This window comes from Rhipicephalus microplus, chromosome 1, assembly GCF_043290135.1.
Source record: "Rhipicephalus microplus isolate Deutch F79 chromosome 1, USDA_Rmic, whole genome shotgun sequence".
NCBI lineage: Eukaryota > Metazoa > Arthropoda > Arachnida > Ixodida > Ixodidae > Rhipicephalus > Rhipicephalus microplus.
In genome coordinates this window covers 152,675,803-152,696,216 of record NC_134700.1, presented here as the reverse complement: position 1 = coordinate 152,696,216, position 20,414 = coordinate 152,675,803, and the positions used below count along the sequence as shown (strand labels likewise).

Genomic DNA, 20,414 nt, shown 5'->3' with positions numbered 1-20,414 from the left:
GTTGTACTAATCCAATAATTGACGTGGAATGTAGAACAGGACATGTTTGTCACGATACCTAAGTACAGTGAAACCTCGTTAAGTTTAACTCGGTTATCTCGCAATCCCGCTTAATTCTAAGTATTTCTGCGGTCCTGTATTTTGCAAGGTAAGTTTGAGTGCATAACTTGAAGCAGCCGTCAGAACAAGTCTGCTTAATCTGAAAACTTTGGATGCAGTGTGCCCATTCCCAATTTCGCCGCAAATTCGCGGAAACGACGGACCTTAAGAGCCACTATGTTATGTACTTTACCGATACAAATGAGCGGTAGCTGAAGCAGCCCTGCTACTTCCAGCACGAAAAATAAAATATATAAAAAACGGTCTCGTGATCAAATAAAATACGCACCTATGAAAAAACAAGATGTGCTTCACTGCAATACACCAATGACGTGCGGGCAGCATACGCATGCTTCTCGCAACGTCAGCGCGGCACAATTTATTCACTCTTTTTGGGAATTTAAAGAAATTAATAAATGACAGCCTGGAGAAATCCGCGATGTATGCGAGCCTCCGAGTGCCGGTTGCTCCAGCAATTCGCGCACTTGCACAGCTGGCGGAGTTCTTGCCTGCAACACCTACTTTGAAAACTCGGGTCGAAAGCTTCAATGGTGATATCTTCCAGCGAAAACAAATCGCGAATTTCGTCACACTGTTCATTGATAAATTCTTTATTTTACAAGAAAAAATGGACGAATGGTCACATCATGACGTGCTGACGCAGCGAGGAGCAGGCGACATGTTGCCCACGTTTCACCACTGCGTTGCAGTGAAGATGTCTTGTTTTTCACAAGTGCGAATTGTAGTTGGCCATGGGTTTTTTTTTTTTTTCAGAGCCAGCAGTTAGGCCCGAAATTCCCCCTTGTTTGCGGCAAAACTGCAACCAGGTATTGATAGAAAACATCACCCTTAGAACCAGAAACTAGCCGGCACAGCAAATGACCAGCCACAATCAATTTGAATAATTTCAAGTTCCTTGCATTCCACATTTCGTATGTTTGTTTGTTTGTTTGTTTGTTTGTTTATTAATACTGTCAACCCCAGCTGGGGTTTTTACAGGAGTGGAAAACAAATGAAAGAAATGGTCATGAAATACGTTACAAAATAGAGACATACAGCGAACACAGGTATTTACACTAAAAGACAAAGTGAAACACAGGCATGTGCACTTGCATTCTGCGCATAGAAAACAACAATTAACAAAGCGAGAGGCAATATACATTGACATCGTGAATTATGACGCATCTATTTCGGAGAAAATAAGCGATTCTAAAGCTGCAGAAAACGCCGTGATAGAGGAAGACATCGCGACTTTGTTTGGTAGTTCATTCCATTCTTTAATTGCCCTCGGAAAGAAGCTGTATTTAAATGCGTCGTTTCGGGTGGCTGGTGGCTGTATATATAAAGTGTGTTTGTGTCTAGAGCGCGGATCTGGAGAAATTTCAAAGAAATCTAATGAGTTGATTTTAACCTGACTACGAATAATGAGGAATAGGAATTTCAAACGGTCATACTTAGTTCTAAGTTCTAAGGCTTGTAGGTTTGCACGGTTGCAAAGATCGGAAGCAGAGTGCATACGTTGATATTTATTGAATATAAACCTGGCAGCCATTCTTTGAACTTTCTCCAGTTTATGTAGGTTAGTGGTGGTATGAGGGTCCCATACTATTTTACAATATTCAATTATTGGGCGTACTAGCATTTTGTACGCAAGACTTTTTACTTCGGGTGTTGCGTCGTGTAACCTGCGCCTCAGACCCCATAGAGTTTTGTTTGCCTTTCTACAGGTGACGTCTACGTGAGTATTCCACCTCAAATCTGGAGTGAATATTAGCCCTAAATATTTATATTCTGTTACCCTTTTTAGATCGTGGGAACCAATATTGTAATTATATTTGAGAGGTACCTTTTTTCTTGTTATGCTCATGCAAACTGATTTTACGGGGTTTAGAACCATCTGCCATTCATTACACCATAGTAAAATTTTGTTTAAGTTGTTGTTCAGGTCTACCTGGTCTCTCAGGGATGTGATCTTGTTATATATAACGCAGTCATCTGCAAACAATCTCACGGGAACAGACAAATCTGAGGGCAGGTCATTTATAAAAATAAGAAATAAAAGAGGCCCCAGAACACTGCCTTGAGGCACACCGGATATAACGGGTCTGGACTTCGATTTAATTTTATTTATTTCTACGTACTGTGTACGAGAATGGAGGTAAGAAATGAACCACTGAGTAATATTTGAGTTTCTGAATATTTCATTTACTTTTAGTAAGAGTTTGGGATGCGAGACCTTATCGAAGGCTTTGGCGAAATCTAAGAATATTAGATCAATCTGTTCCCGTCGATTAATTGCCTGCGCAAAATCGTGAACTGTAACAACAAGCTGCGTTACTGTAGATAATCCCCTTCGAAAGCCGTGTTGCACAGGTGATAATAAATTGTGAGTGTCTAAATAATTAGAGAGATGCTTACACAGTATATGCTCAAGCAGTTTGGAGCAGGTACTCGTAAGAGAGATAGGCCTGTAGTTACCCACTTCTGAAGTGTTCCCACTTTTGTGAACTGGTATTATTTTAGCTTCTTTCCAGGCTACAGGAAATGAGGCTTGATTAATTGAAGTTTGAAAGATTATAGTAAGATACTTTGCGACCCATTGAGCATATCTATATAGAAACTCGTTCGGAATGCCGTCTGGACCAGCGGATTTCTTAATGTCAATGTGTAGAAGAAGGTTTAATACTCCTTCTTCGTTGATTAACGGGTCGGATACCGGAGGGCGATTGGAAGCGTCAGAAAGGGACGGAAGGGTACCATCATCTTCGGTGAAAACAGAAGAAAAAAAAGAATTGAAATTTTCCACGCGTTCAAGGGCAATTTTTTCATCGACCGGTGTATTCTGTTGCTCGGACGGGTTTACATACCTCCAGAATTTGCTAGGTGCTTCGTACAGAAATTTTTTCAATGTTACATTAAAAAATCTTTCCTTAGATTCCTTGACAAGACGATTTAGATCAAGCCTCATGTTATGAAGTGCAGTCTTGTTCTGGGCACTTGGATCACGAGAACAAGCTTTTCTCTTCCTTTTAATCCTCCGTTTGACATGAATTATATCTCTCGTGATCCAAGGGTTATTTCTTTTACACTTTTTAAAACTTTTAGGAATAAACCGCCTAATGCATTCCATTGTTATATTATGAAAATATTCCCACAAGCAGTTAGAGCTACCATTTGATTCATAAATAGCAGTGAAGTTACAAAACGACCTTTCAAGAAAATCCAAAACACTAACATCATCGGCAGCTTGAAAGTTCGGATAAGTGATGCCCGATTTCTGCTGTGAGGTGCACGACGACATGCTCATGGACAGTATAATCATCTTGTGGTCTGATAAACCCTCTTCAACAAGGCAATCATTCACATATGAAGTCAAAGCGTTGGATAATAAAATTAAATCAAGTACAGAGGACCGTGTTGCACATACTCTAGTGAACTCATTTACAACCTGATGTAAATTGAAAGAGAATATTAAGTCGAGAAATAAGTCACAAGAAGCATCATGTGAGTCGACGGCCACATGCGAATGCCAATCAATAGCCGGAAGATTGAAATCACCTAGTAAGATGATATTGTCTTTTTCTCTAAAGTGGCTGTCCATGAATCTTCTTAGTTGCAAAATGTACTCAACAGGGGAATTTGGAGGTCTGTAGACCCCACCTATAAACACGGTGCGATTATTTAGTTTTGTTTTAATCCATACGGCCTCAATACCATCTGCTGCGTCCAGGGAACTATAATTAACGCCTTTCTTGACTAAGAAAGCAACTCCACCCCCTCTTCCATCACGATCCCTCCGAACCATTGAGTAACCGGGTGGAGCGATTTCAGTATCAGGTATAATTTCGTGCAACCATGTTTCCGTAATTAAAATAATATCAGGTTCGTGATCGATAACCAAGGCTTCAAGCATATGTGATTTATTTGATACACTTCGGGCATTTAAATTGATTATTTTAAAATTATCTTTCTGTCCCTGTGCCTGTCACTTATCACGTGTTGCATCATCATTTCCAAGCTTGCTTCTTTCGGCACGCGCTTCATTCCAGCAGTAAAGAGTATTGTTTACCTTCAGCTTATCAAAAACAAGTTTTACCTTCTTTCCTGCCTTTCTTTCTTCGATAGCAGAGTCCCAAAGTTTTTTTCTTATTCCCTGTACTCTTTTCGAGAAGTCCTCGCTGATACTGTAACCCGTATCCTTCAGTCTTGAGCACCTCTGCAAGACTTTCATTTTATCCCTATAGTCTGCCAGCCTAAGGATGACGGGGCGAGTTTTGCCAGAATTTTTTTTTCCTATCCTATGAATTCTCTCAATAGACGTTATGTTTACCTTTAGGGTAGAGCTAAAGATTTCTTCGTTTACTTTTTTTAGTAGAGTTTCTTCTTTTTCATTCTCATCTTCTGCTACTCCCCTTATGATAAGGTTGTTTCTTCTCGAACGATTTTCCAAATCGTCCACCTGATCAAGCAGACTAGATGATTTGTCACGACATTCAGCCACAATTGTTTCAAGAGTTGCGAGCCTGCTGCGAGTCTCATCTAAGCTTTGCACCTTAGTCTCAATAACAAGAAGCCGATTTTGCATGTCTAGAATTCTAGTTTCAAACGAATTTTGCTTTTCTTGAACCGCTGTTAGTTTAGACAAAATTTCTTTTTGATTCTGGAGCATTTCTTTGCATACGGCGTCCGTTATAGGCCCCGGATTCAGCTCGACATCGCCAGAAAGACTCAACAACAGACCCACAATAGAAAAACAGTCACATACACAGTCAGCCAAAACTTGTGGACACGGCAGCACTATAAGAGCTATGGAATCGCTACGGAAGCTATCCTTCCGGTCACCAACCTGCATGAACAGCGGTACGTCAGGCGTCATTGTCACGGCGATGCCACCGTGTCCACTGAAGCAGGTAGGCGATGGTCCCAGATTTAAAGCAAACAGGCGGACCCTTGTGGGCATGCGTGTTGACGTCATCGTGCTCCCGGGTGGCTGTCCGAAATGATCGTCGATGTGACCAAGCTGCTGATTGCAGACACCCTCATGAAGCCGGAAGGGATCACCGCCCACACAGAAGGATGGCGGCAGGCCGGCATCGTAGCGAAGCTCGTCGCTTCCAGTTTGAAAAGATTCCGCGGCGCCTCCGGTTATGAAGCGTAGGCACGCGCAAAGGACCTGCATGAACAGCGGTACGTCAGGCGTCATTGTCACGGCGATGCCACCGTGTCCACTCATGTTCTGTTAATTCGAAAACCCGCTAAATTCATATTTCTCACGGTTACAGTGACTTCGTATTAACGAGGTTTTACTGTATATGCATTTTAAGAGCATGTTAAATATACTGGCACATCTTAGCTCTGTGGACGCTAGGGAGCGCCGATTCATGCGGTCGTCTACCGCATGATGGTATACAGTTTTGTAGAAACACATCTCAGGGACATGGAACAACCTCCGAACAATACGGACTACGTGTGGGAATAATGTGATAGAACAGAAGGCAGCAGAAAGGGGGCTGGTATTGGGGCATTCATTCATAAAAGTACAGACTGGCAAAGGGTCAAGCAGGAGTGCAAGGAACATTTATGGCTAAAAGGGAAAGTGGCAGGGCAAATGACACTCCTCGGTTTCGTGTACTTGTGGACGGGAGCAAAGGCCAGAGAGGAAAACCAGGCGATGGTGGAGTGTATATCAAAGGACATTCATAAGTTAGGAAGAGAGAGCGAGATAATTATACTAGGAGATATGAATGCACACATAGAAGATATAGAAGGGTATACCGACCCGACAGGCAAAATGATCATGGATATGTGTGAAAGGCTCGATTTGATCATTTGCAACAGTACCGAGAAGTGTGAAGGGCAAATAACACGGGAGGTAGGAAGGCTGCAGTCGACGATAGATTACGCACTGCTGTCACATAGGACGTATGATAAGCTCAGGGGACTGCACATAGATAAAGGTGGCTCCAGAAGTTTGGGTAGTGATCACAAACGTATCAAGCTAAGTTTTGAGAGAGCAGTGAAAGTGGGAAGGAGACAACATGAGCAACTACCGGCAAATTTTTATGCAGAAAGGCAAATTGAAATAGCCACTAAACAAATTGAGAAAGTAATCACTGAGGATAATAAAACAGTGTGGACATACACGAATCTAATTAGACTGTTTGAGCTAGAGCTTGCTAGGGCACGTTACAAGTCACCCCGAAAAAGAAGACACAAACCAAAAAGTTGGTGGGATGAGGAAGTTAAGAGAGCCATAGCAAAACGTCAGAAAGGCTCTAGGGAACACAGACATGCTAAGCAGCGGGGTGAACCGACCATTGATGTTGAAAGAAAATGGGAAACTTTCTAAGCTGTAGAAGGTATGCGTCCCTTCTGATCAATGAAAAGATTAGAAGAAAGGGGGCTCAGTGGCTGGCAGAAGTACATAAAAAAGAAAGAAAGGCAGCTGCGAAATTTCGGAATCATCTAAACTCCCTAAGAAATGAGACGAGCCTAGAGCAGAGGTTTATAACTACAGCTCAAAGTGCTAGGCTAGAAGACGACGAAGCTATTGACTATATACGAAAAAGGGGGACAGAAAAAAAAGAAATGCTTTATGTACCACGATGGACAAGGATGAATCAAGTGGAGCAGTAGCTCCATTTTCACAACGAGAGTGGGAAAGGGGTGAGAAAAGGGTTCCTAGTAGTACATCAAAAGGCCCAGATGGCATTCCAATTATGCTGATAAAAACATTAGGTCCGAAGTCTAAGCAGGCTTTGAGAGAGGCAGTGAGCAAAATAATAATAATCAATGGAGAAATTCCTGATGGATGGAAACTTAGCAGGATGAGCATGATCTATAAAGGAAAGGCGGACAAAGCTGACATAAACAACTACCATCCTATAACAATGACATCAGTGGTCTACAGGCTGGCGATGCAGATTATAAAGACTGCAGGCATGGATAGAGGATGAAGGGGTGCTGGCGGAACTACAGAATGGGTTTCGGAAACACAGGAGGTTGGAAGAGAATCTGTTCTCACTGACGCAGTGCATCGAAATAGCAGAAAAGAAACACAGGCTCCTGTGGCTAGCATTTTTGGATATCAAGGGAGCATACAATAGCGTGGTTCATGAGGAATTGTGGGGAATGCTGGACACACTGGGCTTGGAAGATGTAGTCACTAATGTTTTAAAGGATATATATATAAAGGTAACAAGATAGTTATAAAGTGGGAACAACAGGTATCCAAGCCTGCAGAGGTAAAACGGGGGGGGCTTAGGCAGGGGTGTCCTCTGTCACCCTTATTATTCATGATGTACCTACAAGGATTAGGGGCCAAATTAGAGGGAAGTGGACTGGGATTCAACCTCTCTTTCGTCAAACAAAGAAAACTCATTGAACAGGCACTACCAGCATTGATGTACGCAGATGATATAGTGCTAATGGCCGACAAACAGGAAGATTTGCAGAGATTGGTGGACTTATGCGGTAATGAGGGAGATAGGTTAGATTCCAGATTCAGTAAGGAAAAATCAGCAGTAATGATCTTTAATGACAATGTAGGTAGTGAGCTTAGAATACAGGAGGTCCCACTAGAGATAACAGATAAATGCAAATATCTGGGCGTATGGATAATCAATGGGGCCGAGCACCTAAGGGAACGTGAAATATATGTGACGACTAAAAGTAATAGGAATGCAGCGGCAATGAAGAACAGGGCACTGTGGAATTGCAATTGGTATGATGTTGTGAGAGGAATATGAAATGGGGTCATGGTTCCTGGTCTGACGTTCGGCAATGCGGTCTTGTGCATGAGATCAGAAGTTCAAGCAAGATTAGAAATAAGCAACGTGGAATAGGTAGGCTTGCCTTAGGAGATCACGGAAATACACCAAATCAGGGAGTACAAGGTGATATGGGATTGACATCATTTGAGGGCAGGGAAGCTAGCAGCAAGATAAATTTTGAGAAGCGATTGAGGAAAATGGGGGAGGAGCGCTGGGCTAGGAAGGTGTTCAGCTACTTGTACATGAAGAATGCCAATACAAAATGGAGGAAGCGAACCAGAAAATTGATTGGTAAATACTTAGAAAACAGCAGGGGGCCAAACCAACAAGAATTATCGGTTAAGAAGAAGGTGAAGGAAGCTGAGATCGATATGTAAAGAATTGGCATGATTACGAAGTCCGCACTAGAGATATATCAAACTTTTAAGCAGGAAATTGCCAAGGAAAGGATCTATGATAATACTCGGGGTAGTTCTCTACTGTTTGAGGCCAGGACGGGAGTTATACGAACCAAGACAAATCGGGCCAAATACGAAGGAGTAGACACGGTATGCAGTGCGTGTGGAGAAGAAGAGGAAAGTGCCGAACACTTGATAATGTTCTGTAATGGACTTCACCCTATAGTTCAGGATAATGGCGCAGAGTTTTTCAAAGCACTGGGGTTTGGGACAAGGAGGGCAAAATAGACTTTAAGCGGGTAGAATTAACTAGAAAGAGGTTATCTGATTGGTGGCTAAAGTCAAGGCACGAGTGAAAATTAAACGTTTCTCTGCAAAGCACGAATCCTCAACCTCACTTTTTAAGGAAAAAAAATAAATCTAGTTTTTGGTTCATTAAGTATTACGGCTTGGTGGCGCTAGCCACCGTGCGATCTGAAGGGTACAGCCATATACATCCATCCATCCATCCATCCGTCTAAACATCGGCTCCTGCTTGTTCACCTTTTTTTCTGTGAGTGTTAGCTATGTGTTTGATGCCCTTTGCTCCAGTCGATGCCTGAAGTCTTGAGGACCACTTGGAAACAATTTTGTCACGGTGGGTTGATCTTTTACCGAATTTTGAAGGACTTTCTTGCTCGACCACGACGTGGGTTGTAGGCCTAGGGTTAGGCTGAGCTAAGCCTAACGCTGGGCTTAGCGCGTTTGAGCTATCAAGATGGCTATGCAAGTCACTGTGCAAGGAGAGGACATTTCTCCAGAAGAATTCCAGTGTTACGGATGTACAACGGCGCTTTCTAAGCGTAAGTCAACTAAGGCACCCGTGGCGGGCGCTGAAGTTCAAGGCCCACCATACGGCAAGAACGCTGGCACCCAATCTCCCGCCAACGTGAAGAAACGCCTCGCTAACGCGTCAAGGCTGCCTCATCTACCAAGGGAGCATTTTCGAATCATTGTTAGGCCTCGGGGAGGACTGAATGTTAAGAATATCAGTAACGTCCGGATTTCTCAAGCCCTCACGACAGCGGCGCATCTCTCCGCTGCGGATATTACAGAAGACATCATTTGTCCTAACGCTATGCAGAACATTGTTTTGATTAATACGCCATTGCAAGCCAACGCCAAGGCATATGCAAGTCTAGAGGCCATCACCGTTAATAACGCAAGACACGAGGTTTGCTCTTGCATTGCTGCGCCCGACAACACATGCAAGGGCATCATCAGAAACATCAATATGGAAATTGACGACGAAGAACTCAGAAGACTTCTTATTCAGCCGAGGAATCCCACTGTTCTCCAAGTGCGGCGAATCAAGAACTCTACCACAGTCGTTATCCTCTTCGAAGGACTTCGAGTCCCAAATTACTTTATGTGTAGTCCCAGCATAATCAAGTGCACCCTCTACCGACGGCAGACGGATGTCTGCTATACCTGTGGTAGACTCGGCCACAGAGCCGACGTGTGCCCCACTCCAGGAAATGTTATCTGTCGAGGTTGCGAAATGACCTCCCCTGGCGACCAGCACGTTTGCTCACCGAAGTGCGCCTTCTGTGGAGGGCCTCATCCAACGGCCGACAGAACCTGTACACAAAGATTCGAGATACCTTGCATCGTGAGACAGCGCAGAAGAGAGAGACGCGGCTTTGACAAGGACTTCCCACCGATACATCACCTGTCCGAACCAGCCAACAAGTCCAGATCCCAGTCCAGGAGCTCAAGGAGGCGCTCCCGATACAGGAGCGGTCCCCGATCCACAAGCCGTTCCCAGTCCCGGAGCTGTTGCCGATCACGGGGCCCGGCCGTCAGCATTCAGGATCTTGCAGCCACAGTGACCGAGGAGGCTGACCGCGTAAAAGGATCCCAGAAACAGGTAACAGGTAAACAGGATCCCAGAAACAGGTAAACAGGGTCCCAGAAACAGGCACTTAAGAATGCTAATAACGCTAAGAGTGAGGCTCCACAACCTCCTCAGGTCACTAGACTCGAAACTCCTGTTGAAACGACTATGGAAACGCCCGTGGAAACACCTATGGAAACGGCCATGGAAACGCCCGTAGAAAAACCCGCGGAGACGCCCGTCGAAACACCCATGAAAGTGCAGTGTACTGTTCGTCCAGCCAGAAAGAGGACTTTGACGAGGCCCGCGTTTGATGAGGAACTGCTTAGTTTTAAAACAGAGATCAGAGACATGTTCCAGTCGCTTAGCCAAACAGTCGCATTGGTTCATGGTATGGTCGACACCTTGGCGGACAAGTTCAGCGCACTGGATGCCAAGGTCAATACGTTGGACGCTAACTTCTGTGCGTTGGACGCTAAAGTTAACGCGCTTGAACGCAGGCCCTTATCTTTCGAGTCTAACCATGGCGCGTCCGCCTAAAGAGTTCAGGATTTGGCAGTGGAACTGCTGGGGGTTTACCCGCAAGAAGGCAGTTCTTCGGCAGTTCATTCGTTCTCACTCATAAAAGCCGCACGTCATTTTGCTTCAGGAGACGCTTTCGGATTCTGTCATTCTGCCGGGTTACACATCTCACGCTCTTTATGGAGACGGACGAAGGGGCATTTCCCAAGTCGGGGCGACCTCCAGGTTTAGGCAATCTAAGGCCTATATCTCCAACGTCATGTGTCGGCAAGGTGGCAGAGCACGTCATTTACAACCGTGTCTCTAAGTACATCGAGAAGAAAGATCTTTTTCCTTACAACATGGTTGGGTTTCGTTAGTCTTTGTCCGCACAGGACACAATAAAGCAGCTCAAACATCAAATCATAGACGTGAACACAAGGGACGTAAGAGGCATCCTGGGTCTTTACTTGGAAAAAGCGTTTGACAACATCTCTCACCCGCACATTTTTAACTCCATTTCAGACCTTGAATTAGGCGAAGCCTTCCACAGATACGTCAGCTCCTTTCTCGAATCCAGGAAGGTCACGCTCAATATCGGAGACCTCAAGTTTTCTCCCATAGCACTGGGCCCTAAAGGCAGGCCGCAAGGAGCTGTGATATCTCCGCTTCTCTTTAACATCGCTATATGCAAGTTGTCTACACTGCTATCTAACGTGAAGGGCATCAGCCAAACGCTTTACGCTGATGATATTACCATCTGGTGTCCCGGAGGTAGCGAAGTGGTAGTCGAGACTGCACTCCAGGAAGCCATCGATCAGACAGAGCTCTTCCTTGCTGGCACAGGGCTGAGGTGCTCCTCGAGTAAATTGGAGCTGCTTCTATACAGGCTTAATAGAAAAGGAGCAAGGCCAAAAAAACTGGAAGCCTTTATCAGAGGTAGACATTGTACTTCACACCGGAAGTGGCGCCCCTGTTCCGAGAGTGGACGCTATTAGAGTGCTGGGCATGATCATAGAGTCGCAAGGGTACAACGGACAAACCATCGCTAAGATTTCAACCAAGACCGAGAGTATGATCAGGTTGATTATTAGGGTTTCGAACAGAAGGGGGGGGACTCAGAGAAGACAATCTACTTAGGCTCTTTCATGCATTCCTCATGAGCCACATAACATACCTTGCTGCCACGCACTCTTGGTATGGATTCGAAAAGAAGAAGCTGGAAACTCTGATCAGAAAAAGCGTAAAGAGGGTGTTGGGCATCCCCGTGCGAACAAGCACTGAACGGCTTATGCAGCTAGGAGTTCATAACACCCTATATGAGATCATTGAAGCCCAAGAGACTGCACAGCTAATGCGCCTGTCTACGCCGGCTGGTAGGAAGATTCTGTCCGTCCTAGGCCTCAGTCCGACGCTTGTAGAGGATCACCGTCTTCAACTACCAGGTGAACAGCGTACTGCCATCCAGGTCTCCCCCGTTTCCGCGAAACGTCCATCCTCAGCACAACGTAGGAAGGCGCCGGGCTAGGGCCATCACACTTCTGAAGAACATCAGGAACGATCCTCATTCAGTTTGTTTTGTTGATGCCGCTCAGTACGGTCACTCAGCTAGGTTTTCTGTTATTTCAGTCAATCATATGGGCTCTATTATCAATGATGCGTCAGTTAGGGACTCTACTCCCTCGAGAGCCAAACAGTTGGCTGTAGCCTCTGCCCTTTTGGATGACAGTAGATTGCAAATCTTCACCGACTCAAGGTCAGCGGTCAAGGCTTTCGCCTGTGGTTCCGTCTGTGCTGAAGTATTTAAACTACTTGAAAATAGGACACTTTCTCCACATAGTACCATTACCTGGTTTCCTGCACATCTCGAACCCCTACTGGACTCTCAAGTAAACCTGAATGACACTGCTCACTCCCGGGCGCGCGCACTGACCCTCCGCGCTGGGGAGGACGTAGGTCCGCAGGTTGGCAGCGAGATGTTCCGGGGTGCTTTACTTACATTCAGTGAAGTGGCTAAACACTACCAGTTGAGTAGGCGGTCATTTGCTCCACCACACAACAAGTTGTCTAGACCTCAAGCCATCCCGTTTAGAATGCTCCAGACCAGGTCCTATCCAAGTCTATTTTCCCTCAGCATAGTCTCCTCAGAGGCTTTTGACTCTACCTGTCCCGATTGTGGCGAGGTTAGCGACTTAGCACATATGCTCTGGCAGTGCCCCTCGTTACGGGGCCCAAGTCTGCTCACAGAAGAAGATTGGGACTCTGCCTTAAAAAGTTCAGAGTTGCTACCACAACTACGGGCTGTCCAGAGAGCCCACGACGCGGTGGTGGGGCTAGGCTTCCCCGTTACTTCGTGGGAGCGGCCCGCGACGTTGCTCTAAAGGAGCAGCGTTTCTCAGGACCCAATAAAGTTCTTTGTCTGTCCGTCTTAGCTCTGTGGAACTGGATATCAAGCAAATCATTAGGCAAGGACTCAAATAACATTTTTGCTTAAACTAAGCAGTTGTGCGAACAATGTTGCCTTAAGTACGTTGACTACACCGCGACATTCGAAGGGTAGTTTGGTCCAACTTAACGCTGAAACAGCACCTGCACAAAGTGCTTTAAAAATAAAGAGGTCCAATGCACGAGTTCAACGCTTGTAGATTTATTGTTTTCTCTTTGGGGGCCTTGGAAATGAAAGGCACAATAATATTAGTTGGAGCAACTTGCAAGCTCATAAAGAGTCGAACACATTTGAAGAGACAGACAAGATGTGGAGGAGAGAGAAGGAAGAGAGGATACACGCAGGTTGAAAGAACACACAACATGGTCCCCCATTTTCTGAACAAGTCAACGGCATACAAGCGAATGTCATAAATAAAGAAGAGCAGCACAAAGTTCTCTCACTATTTACAAGGAACACTAAAACTGTCCTTTCAAACAAACAAACAAAAAAATTGGCCTTTACTCCATTAGGTAGGTATTTAAAAACACTCCCCTCCAATAGTCAGACACCAGGGAACACTGCTGCTTGCAATAAATGCGAAAAAAACATCCTCGTTATCTTTATTATTTATGCATAATAAATTAACACAGGATGCAAAGAGCTCGCCCTCCCAAAACTGAACACATGACTGCCCAACAAAGAAAAAACTGCACACTGTGAATGCGGAGGGAACTAAAAAAAATTGTGCGCACAAAAGACTTGATTGAAAGGTTAAAAAAAGAATTGTTGTAAAGGAACAAGGCTCAAGTGTACAAGCAAAACTGTCCCAGCAGCTTATTCTTCGGACAGAGTCTACTTACATTGACAGTAGTTTGCTGGGTCACTCTGCGCAACCTACTGTAATGGTACAAACGGGTTCACGACATTCTGTTGTCAACCCACTGGTATTTTTACAGCAGGTCTAACTACAGTGACATTGTGCTCATTGCACAAAGCTTGCGCGCTTACTTATCCTAAAGCAGATCCTCCCTACCACAGTTCCCGACATTGCCACACGAAATGGCAGCTATCACAGTTCCCTCACTTGCACATCGGAATGAGGCAGGAGGAGGGGGTCTCATGGGAGGGGGCGGAGAGATGTGTCTCTTCTGTACAACACAGTCCTATGTACACAACACGCGCAGTCGCGGTAGAGTTCCGACAAAACGGTCGCGGGGGTGTGCGCGCGCAGCTCTTGTGCAAGTGGAAACGACGACGACGAACGACGACACTCGATGGAAGTGGGTTGCGGTGATGCGCGGCGGCTTCTCTTCGCTCTTTGCCGGCGGTGAGTGCAGCGGCTTCACGTGGACTTAGAGGCCCGCATCGATGTGTCGTAGAGCTCGTCGATGTCGTTCTGGTAGAACTGCTGGATCTTCTTCCGGCGGATCTTGTAGGCAGCAGTGACGAGCCCGGTGTCTGGCTGCCAGTCCTCGCGGCACAGCTTCAGCTTGGTTGGAATCTCCATCTTCTGCAGGTTGGCTGCAAGGTGAACAAAGAGAAATATTTTATTGTCTATTTTGTGGAGGCCTTGGCCATTACGCTTCACTGCTTTGCCAGGCAATTTCACTTCTAATTTATCAAATTTCCATAATCAGCACATGCCACAATTCAACGTAGTTGAAGCATGACCAGCAGCACATTTGGGACATCGCTCACATCACAAATATAAGAGAACTTCCGTGGCTACACAAACTAAGCCAAATTCAGCAAATGTTGATAGCATGCCAATTTAAAAGTCCAATAAGAAACATAGCCATAAAATTATGCTTCCTTATGAGCAAGGTACTGTCTTCGCAAAAGAACTTTCTGAGGCACACATTGGCACGCATATTCGTCTTCGCAAAGAAACTTTCCGAGGCACACATTGGCACGCATATTCCACAAACAACAACTGCTAAACTGACCTTTGCGGGCATGAGAGATGATGGCCTCGGCAGCCGCATTCACCACCACAGGGTCATTGCAGAGCTGGTCGAAGGTCAGGTGGCCACGGCCAAGCTTGTCAGCAAGAATCTGCAATTGCTTGGGGTTCGGCGCAACTAGCGCCACCAGGTACGTGTGGAACGAGTTTCCGTACACACAGAGGTTGTCAATGAGAGGGCAGGTCTTTAGCTCCGTCTCCACCTTGCCCAACGAGATGTACTCTCCGAACTGCAGCTTCACCAGGTCCTTCTTGCGATCTTTAGGAAGATTGAAAAGAAATAAAATAATGCACAATAATCAGTATATTTTTACATGGCTCACAATACCAAGCATGCATCCACACGCTATCACGAGAGAGTACGAACAGACACTGACAACTTCTTTGTTATTTCTGTTGAATAAATTACTTTAGACCTTATTCATTCATTTCAAACCGGTTTTGAGCATTTCTAGCCTTGTTATAGCCCGTATTGAGTGCCTTGCAGTGAGTGTTATCATGCCATGTGAGATGTATGAATAGATGACGAGCCAGACTCCTGAAGTGCTCCGTACCAAGCCTCTGCACCATATCCCTTTCTATTTTAAAGGGGTTCTGAAGCATCCCCCTAGCTTGGTGAAGAAAAGCATTGCAAAACAGCAAACACCGCTATGGAGTGCTCAGTCAAATTTTGTAGCTGGGTGCAACAAATAGTGTGCCGAGCTGCCACTTCCTTCAGTGCCTACTCCTCATACACAGCCCTGTGCAGGCGCTCATCAGAGCCGATGGCGACTGCCATATGGCATCTAACGGCACATTGCTGCAATGGACTGACCGCTAACATTAATCGGATGGGCGTGTTGCCAGTGGGTGCCGCCATATGAAGGTGCCACGGTAGACTGTGCCCTAAAATTGCACAGTTGGCTCCTTTGCGCATGCCTGTATCACACCGGGGGCAAGCAAAGGGGTTACACAATGCGTGCAGACATAGCTTCTCGCCCCTCCAACGAGTGCAGATGATCCACAAGGGCTGTTATTTTAAAGAAATGCTTCCTCACCGATAATTTTGACCGTCCCGTCGGGGTACATCTCTCCTATGTCACCCGTGTAAAACCAGCGGATGCCATCTTCTTCCCGGTAGCACTCGTTTGTGAGTGCCTCGTTTTTGTAGTAGCCCTTGGTGATGCACGGTCCCCCAACCAGGATCTCGCCACGTGGGTACGGCTTGTCCGTCACGTGGTAGTTTGCCTCATCCCAATCTACGAGCTTGATGTAGCAGCCCACCAAGGGTGCACCCACACGACCAAAGCTCATGTCGTCCACTGAAATAGAAGAGTTAAACTTGCATTTGTAAACTGTGAGCACTACATGCATTATGCCTGTCAGATTCTGCTATGAGGTTGCACAATTGTGCCATGTTTACGATGACTTGTTGAAATCGCAAAAAACTTGCTTCAGAATGAATTGTCAATACTGTTCTCAACGTACCCTGTCTTGCAAGGTGTGTGGCTTGGCTGTTTCAATGCAATAAAGAGCTCTAGCATGGACCCTTTGCCGAGACAATCAGCACATGCACCTTAAATGCTATGTGCTGCTTTTAAATGAAGTACTACATGTAATGCAGTAATTACTGTATTCACTCGCAGCCTCCGAAAATTGCAGCAAATATTGCATCAACCTTGCAACCACTGACGATAACACAAAACAGCTTGGCGCCATCTCTAAAGCATTTTGCATACTATTAAAACACAGAGCCCCCAATCCAAAGTGGCAAGTACACGATGCAGCGTGTTAGTGTACGTTGTGTCCCTTCTGTGGTTACGCTCTGGGACAATACGAAAGCTAAAAGCCTGCTTTCAAGTCGAAAGTGATTGATCATGCACCAAAGAATGGCAGCAGGGCCGCCAGGAGGCACTTTGGAGTCGACGAATTTTGTGTTTGCTACTGGAGATGGCAGCACAGGCAGCTGAGAGCCACCAAGACTCGTTAGGCCTTCTGTGTGCCTAAGATTGGGATGGATGGTCAAACTATTTTGACGTAAGGTAACTGCAGACAATTCAGTGTTAGATGGCCATCAGGCCAAGGTTGACGTGGTACACTAACCTTTTGCGGGCTCCCGTAGAGGGAGGAACGCTAATGCTTAACCCGCAGCGCCTGCAAGCTTTGTGTACGGTATTCAAAAATTCGCAGCTTTGGTGCCTGAAGTCTTGCTTTGTGCTGTACCTGTGGTTTTATTGTTAAGGTAAGTCCTGACTAGTACTTATCAAAAATTGAAATTAGTTGCTAGAGTGCAAATACCGATTCCTGGCCACTGATTTTTTTTGTCTTGTTTTGCTTATCTGCACCATACGTTTTCATGGACAATTTTTCTTGCACAATTCTCGCACCCGAGGATTATGAGAGTAAATATGATATGATTACCCTTGCAGTTTGTTATAATGAGGCTCAAGTATATACTTTGAAGCCCAGCCTGACATCCTTGATATGTTTTGAATACAGATTTGGCATGATTTAAATATCATCAATACATTGGATAGACAAGTCATGCTAATAATAAGAAAGGCTCCAAACTTCTACTGCTAAAGTAGCATCTTACAGATGCAGCTACACAATGACCAAGAACGAAAATTCATGCACCCTCAATAAATATTCTTTCTGCAAGCCCACATTGCTCCTATTGTTGGCTATAAAAAAAAAAATTGAGTACTCACAGTCCATGATGGTGGCACCGGCAGCAGTCTCAGTGAGGCCGTACCCCTGCACAACGTAGCAGTCGAGGCAGGCCTGGATGAATTCGTGCGTGTCAGCCGAGAGAGGCGCAGAGCCTGTGGCAATCACCTTCACCCTGCCGCCAAGCAGGGCCCGCATCTTGTTGAACACCATCCTACAAGACGAGAGCAAAAAGAAAAAGAAAAGATGCAGAGTCACACAAGCGAATGTGTTGTAACACCTGAAGACATCGAATGAACACAGCCTACACAAAGCTGGAGGTTTACAGTTTCTTTAGAGGGTTTTTTTTTTTTTTTTTCAAGCATTCATGGCATCATTCAAGTAGTATCCAGGGGAATCGCCTGCATCCAGTCTGCCTTTGTACAAAGGCCGGCTACTCGACTTAAGCAAACATTGGCTCGTGTCAGTCCCCAAAGCTAAGCTCAAATTGACCCAGACTGAATAAATGTTTAAGACACTAAACAGCGACTTTGCAAGTTCCAAGATATTAAACTTGCAAGGAGTCTTGCAATGGCAGTAATGAAGGGAAAATTTTAAGGCAACTTGTAAGCTTCAAGAGGCAAATAATAACAGCTGAAAAAATTCTTGGTAGTCCACTTTCAGCCAGTTGAACAGTTACAATGGCTCAACGACTGGTTACTTGGCTTGTTGCTTGAGGAATTAGCTAGATATGTAGCTACATACATATGCCACCACCCGACAAAAATTATGTAGTACATTAGGAGTCGCGCAAGAGTTAAATGGCCAGAGGATAAGCAGCATGCAGTTGTCTATCGTCAGACTAAGCTAGGTTGAAAGGTAACAGAGGCTTTAAATAAACATTCAAGTTTGACGCTGCCTCACCTGTTCAGCAGTGGCGTGTTGAAGCCAAGTCGAAGCCAGAAGGATTTGTAGGCGATGAGGTACTCAAAGATGCGTCGAAAGAATGGGCCCTTCGAAGCTGCTACTTCTGTGATGCTCTTGCGAATTCTGTCCAGAATGAGCTGCAAGTCGGAGAAGGAAGCACAAAAATAAATGATTAGGACAGCTACAAAACATAACCTGAAATGTCCAAATAGTAAGCATGTACAAAAGTACCACCCCAGAAGCAATATACGCAAGTTTCTAGAGCTCTTTCAGGAAGTTACAATTGTCTGCAAACTTGGGTTTCACTTCCAGCCAGAAATTTGTGGTTTGGAAGTACAGCAAGAAGCGATGTGCCATGCGAAAAATTCATCCACACTAAATGCTTCTTTAACAGATTAGTGGCAGTGAGAAGGGAATTAAGAATCCAGAATGCCCATAGAGTCTGGAAGTGCACTGGAGTGTTGATACTGGCATAGGCACATAACTACTAAGTGGTCTGGCATGTTATAAGTTTTACAAGCTGTCCAAATGCAACCTCCCAAGATTCACAAACAAAAAGCACGCCCTGACGGCAAGCTATGTAATGAATACAGCACAGCTGTCCCTTGTGCCTAGGAGTCAATTTTTCCAGCAATCTGACCTGCGATGCACACATTAATTAAATACCATATAAACGCGTGTAAGGGCCGCACCCCGTTTTTATGACGCACATATTCGAAAAAAAAAAAAAAAAAATCGCGTAAGGGCCGCACCCACACTTTCATTAACCCACACGTATTCAAAATGCGCGCGTGCATGCGAGCTTTTGAACGTCGTCAATAGATGGCGCGAAAAAACGCAACCATCATCATCACTATCAAAGTTTACAGCGGTTTACAGGTGCATCACTAGTATATTTTGTTTAACTTTCTTCGTGCTAAGGTGTTCATAAAGTTTGCTAAATATTTCAACTGTTTGATTAGTGTTCATACGCTCGTTACCTAAAGGTTAAACCGGAATTTTATCCTTCGTGCCTCGCACCACTATACAAACGCGCTCTCGATATCTGCATCAGCATCACCAACTTGTGCAGTTCAGCCGGCCATTTGTAGGAGTTGTGCAGGTCGTATTGTCTCTCGTGCTTGTCTTCTGCCGAGCGTTCACGTTGTAGCACGATGGGCAAGCACATGAATAGCTACACGGCTGGCTACAAGTTAAAGGTAGTCGAGTTTGCGCTCGAGCACGGGAAACGTGCCGCCGGCAGAAAATTCGACGTCGACGAAAAGTGTGTTCGAAGATGGTGCGCACAAAAGGAAGCTCTGGAAAACACGAACAGCAAAAAGCGCGCTTTCCGAGGAAAGCCATGCAAGTTTCCAGAACTAGAAGAAGAGTTGTTCCGCTACGTGACAGAAGTGCGGAACGATGGATATGCACTAACTACAGACATGCTGCGCGTGAAGGCACTAGCCTTGGCACGTGCGAAGAATATACCAGCCGGGACTTTCAAGGCTAGCGCTGGCTGGGTGCGACGATTCCTGAAAAAAGGAAGGATCTCTCCTTTCGGCGAAGGACCACGTTGTGCCAGCGGCTGCCAGAGGACTACACCGATAAGGTGCTTAGTTTTCAGAAGCATGTCATCGGCCTTCGCCATCAACATAATTATCTACTGTCGCAAATAGGGAACGCAGATCAAACTCCTGTGTGGTTTGACTGCCCGGAAAACTACACAGTCGAACTGAAAGGCAAAAAGAGCGTCGCCGTGCGGACCACCGGCGCTGAGCGCCAACGCTGCACAGTGATGCTTTGTGTGACCGCGGACGGGCGGAAGCTACCCCCGTACGTC

The 20,414-nt window shown here is 45.4% G+C and overlaps 2 protein-coding genes across 3 annotated transcripts in view; both read right to left on the bottom strand.

Annotated features, from left to right (window-relative positions):
• Positions 1 to 694: 694 nt before the first annotated feature.
• Positions 695 to 5,463, bottom strand: LOC142800778 (uncharacterized). Its single transcript, XM_075887500.1, has 2 exons — positions 4,946 to 5,463; positions 695 to 916 (listed from the first exon to the last, which is right to left on the bottom strand). Exons 1-2 carry the CDS (start codon positions 5,330 to 5,332, stop codon positions 827 to 829), a joined length of 477 nt encoding a protein of 158 aa, XP_075743615.1. The 5' UTR covers positions 5,333 to 5,463; the 3' UTR covers positions 695 to 826.
• Positions 5,464 to 13,669: 8,206 nt separating this feature from the next.
• The window catches only part of LOC119178553 (Acyl-CoA synthetase long-chain), a 57,043-nt gene continuing 50,298 nt past the window's right edge, over positions 13,670 to 20,414 (bottom strand). For both annotated transcript variants that reach the window (XM_037429760.2, XM_037429761.2), the window contains exons 10-14: positions 18,590 to 18,729; positions 17,728 to 17,900; positions 16,075 to 16,338; positions 15,021 to 15,296; positions 13,670 to 14,595 (exon numbers count right to left, since the gene is read on the bottom strand). In XM_037429760.2, coding sequence (XP_037285657.2) covers positions 14,417 to 14,595; positions 15,021 to 15,296; positions 16,075 to 16,338; positions 17,728 to 17,900; positions 18,590 to 18,729 — 1,032 coding nt within the window. In that variant the 3' untranslated portion in view covers positions 13,670 to 14,416. The remainder of the gene's footprint in view (positions 14,596 to 15,020; positions 15,297 to 16,074; positions 16,339 to 17,727; positions 17,901 to 18,589; positions 18,730 to 20,414) is intronic.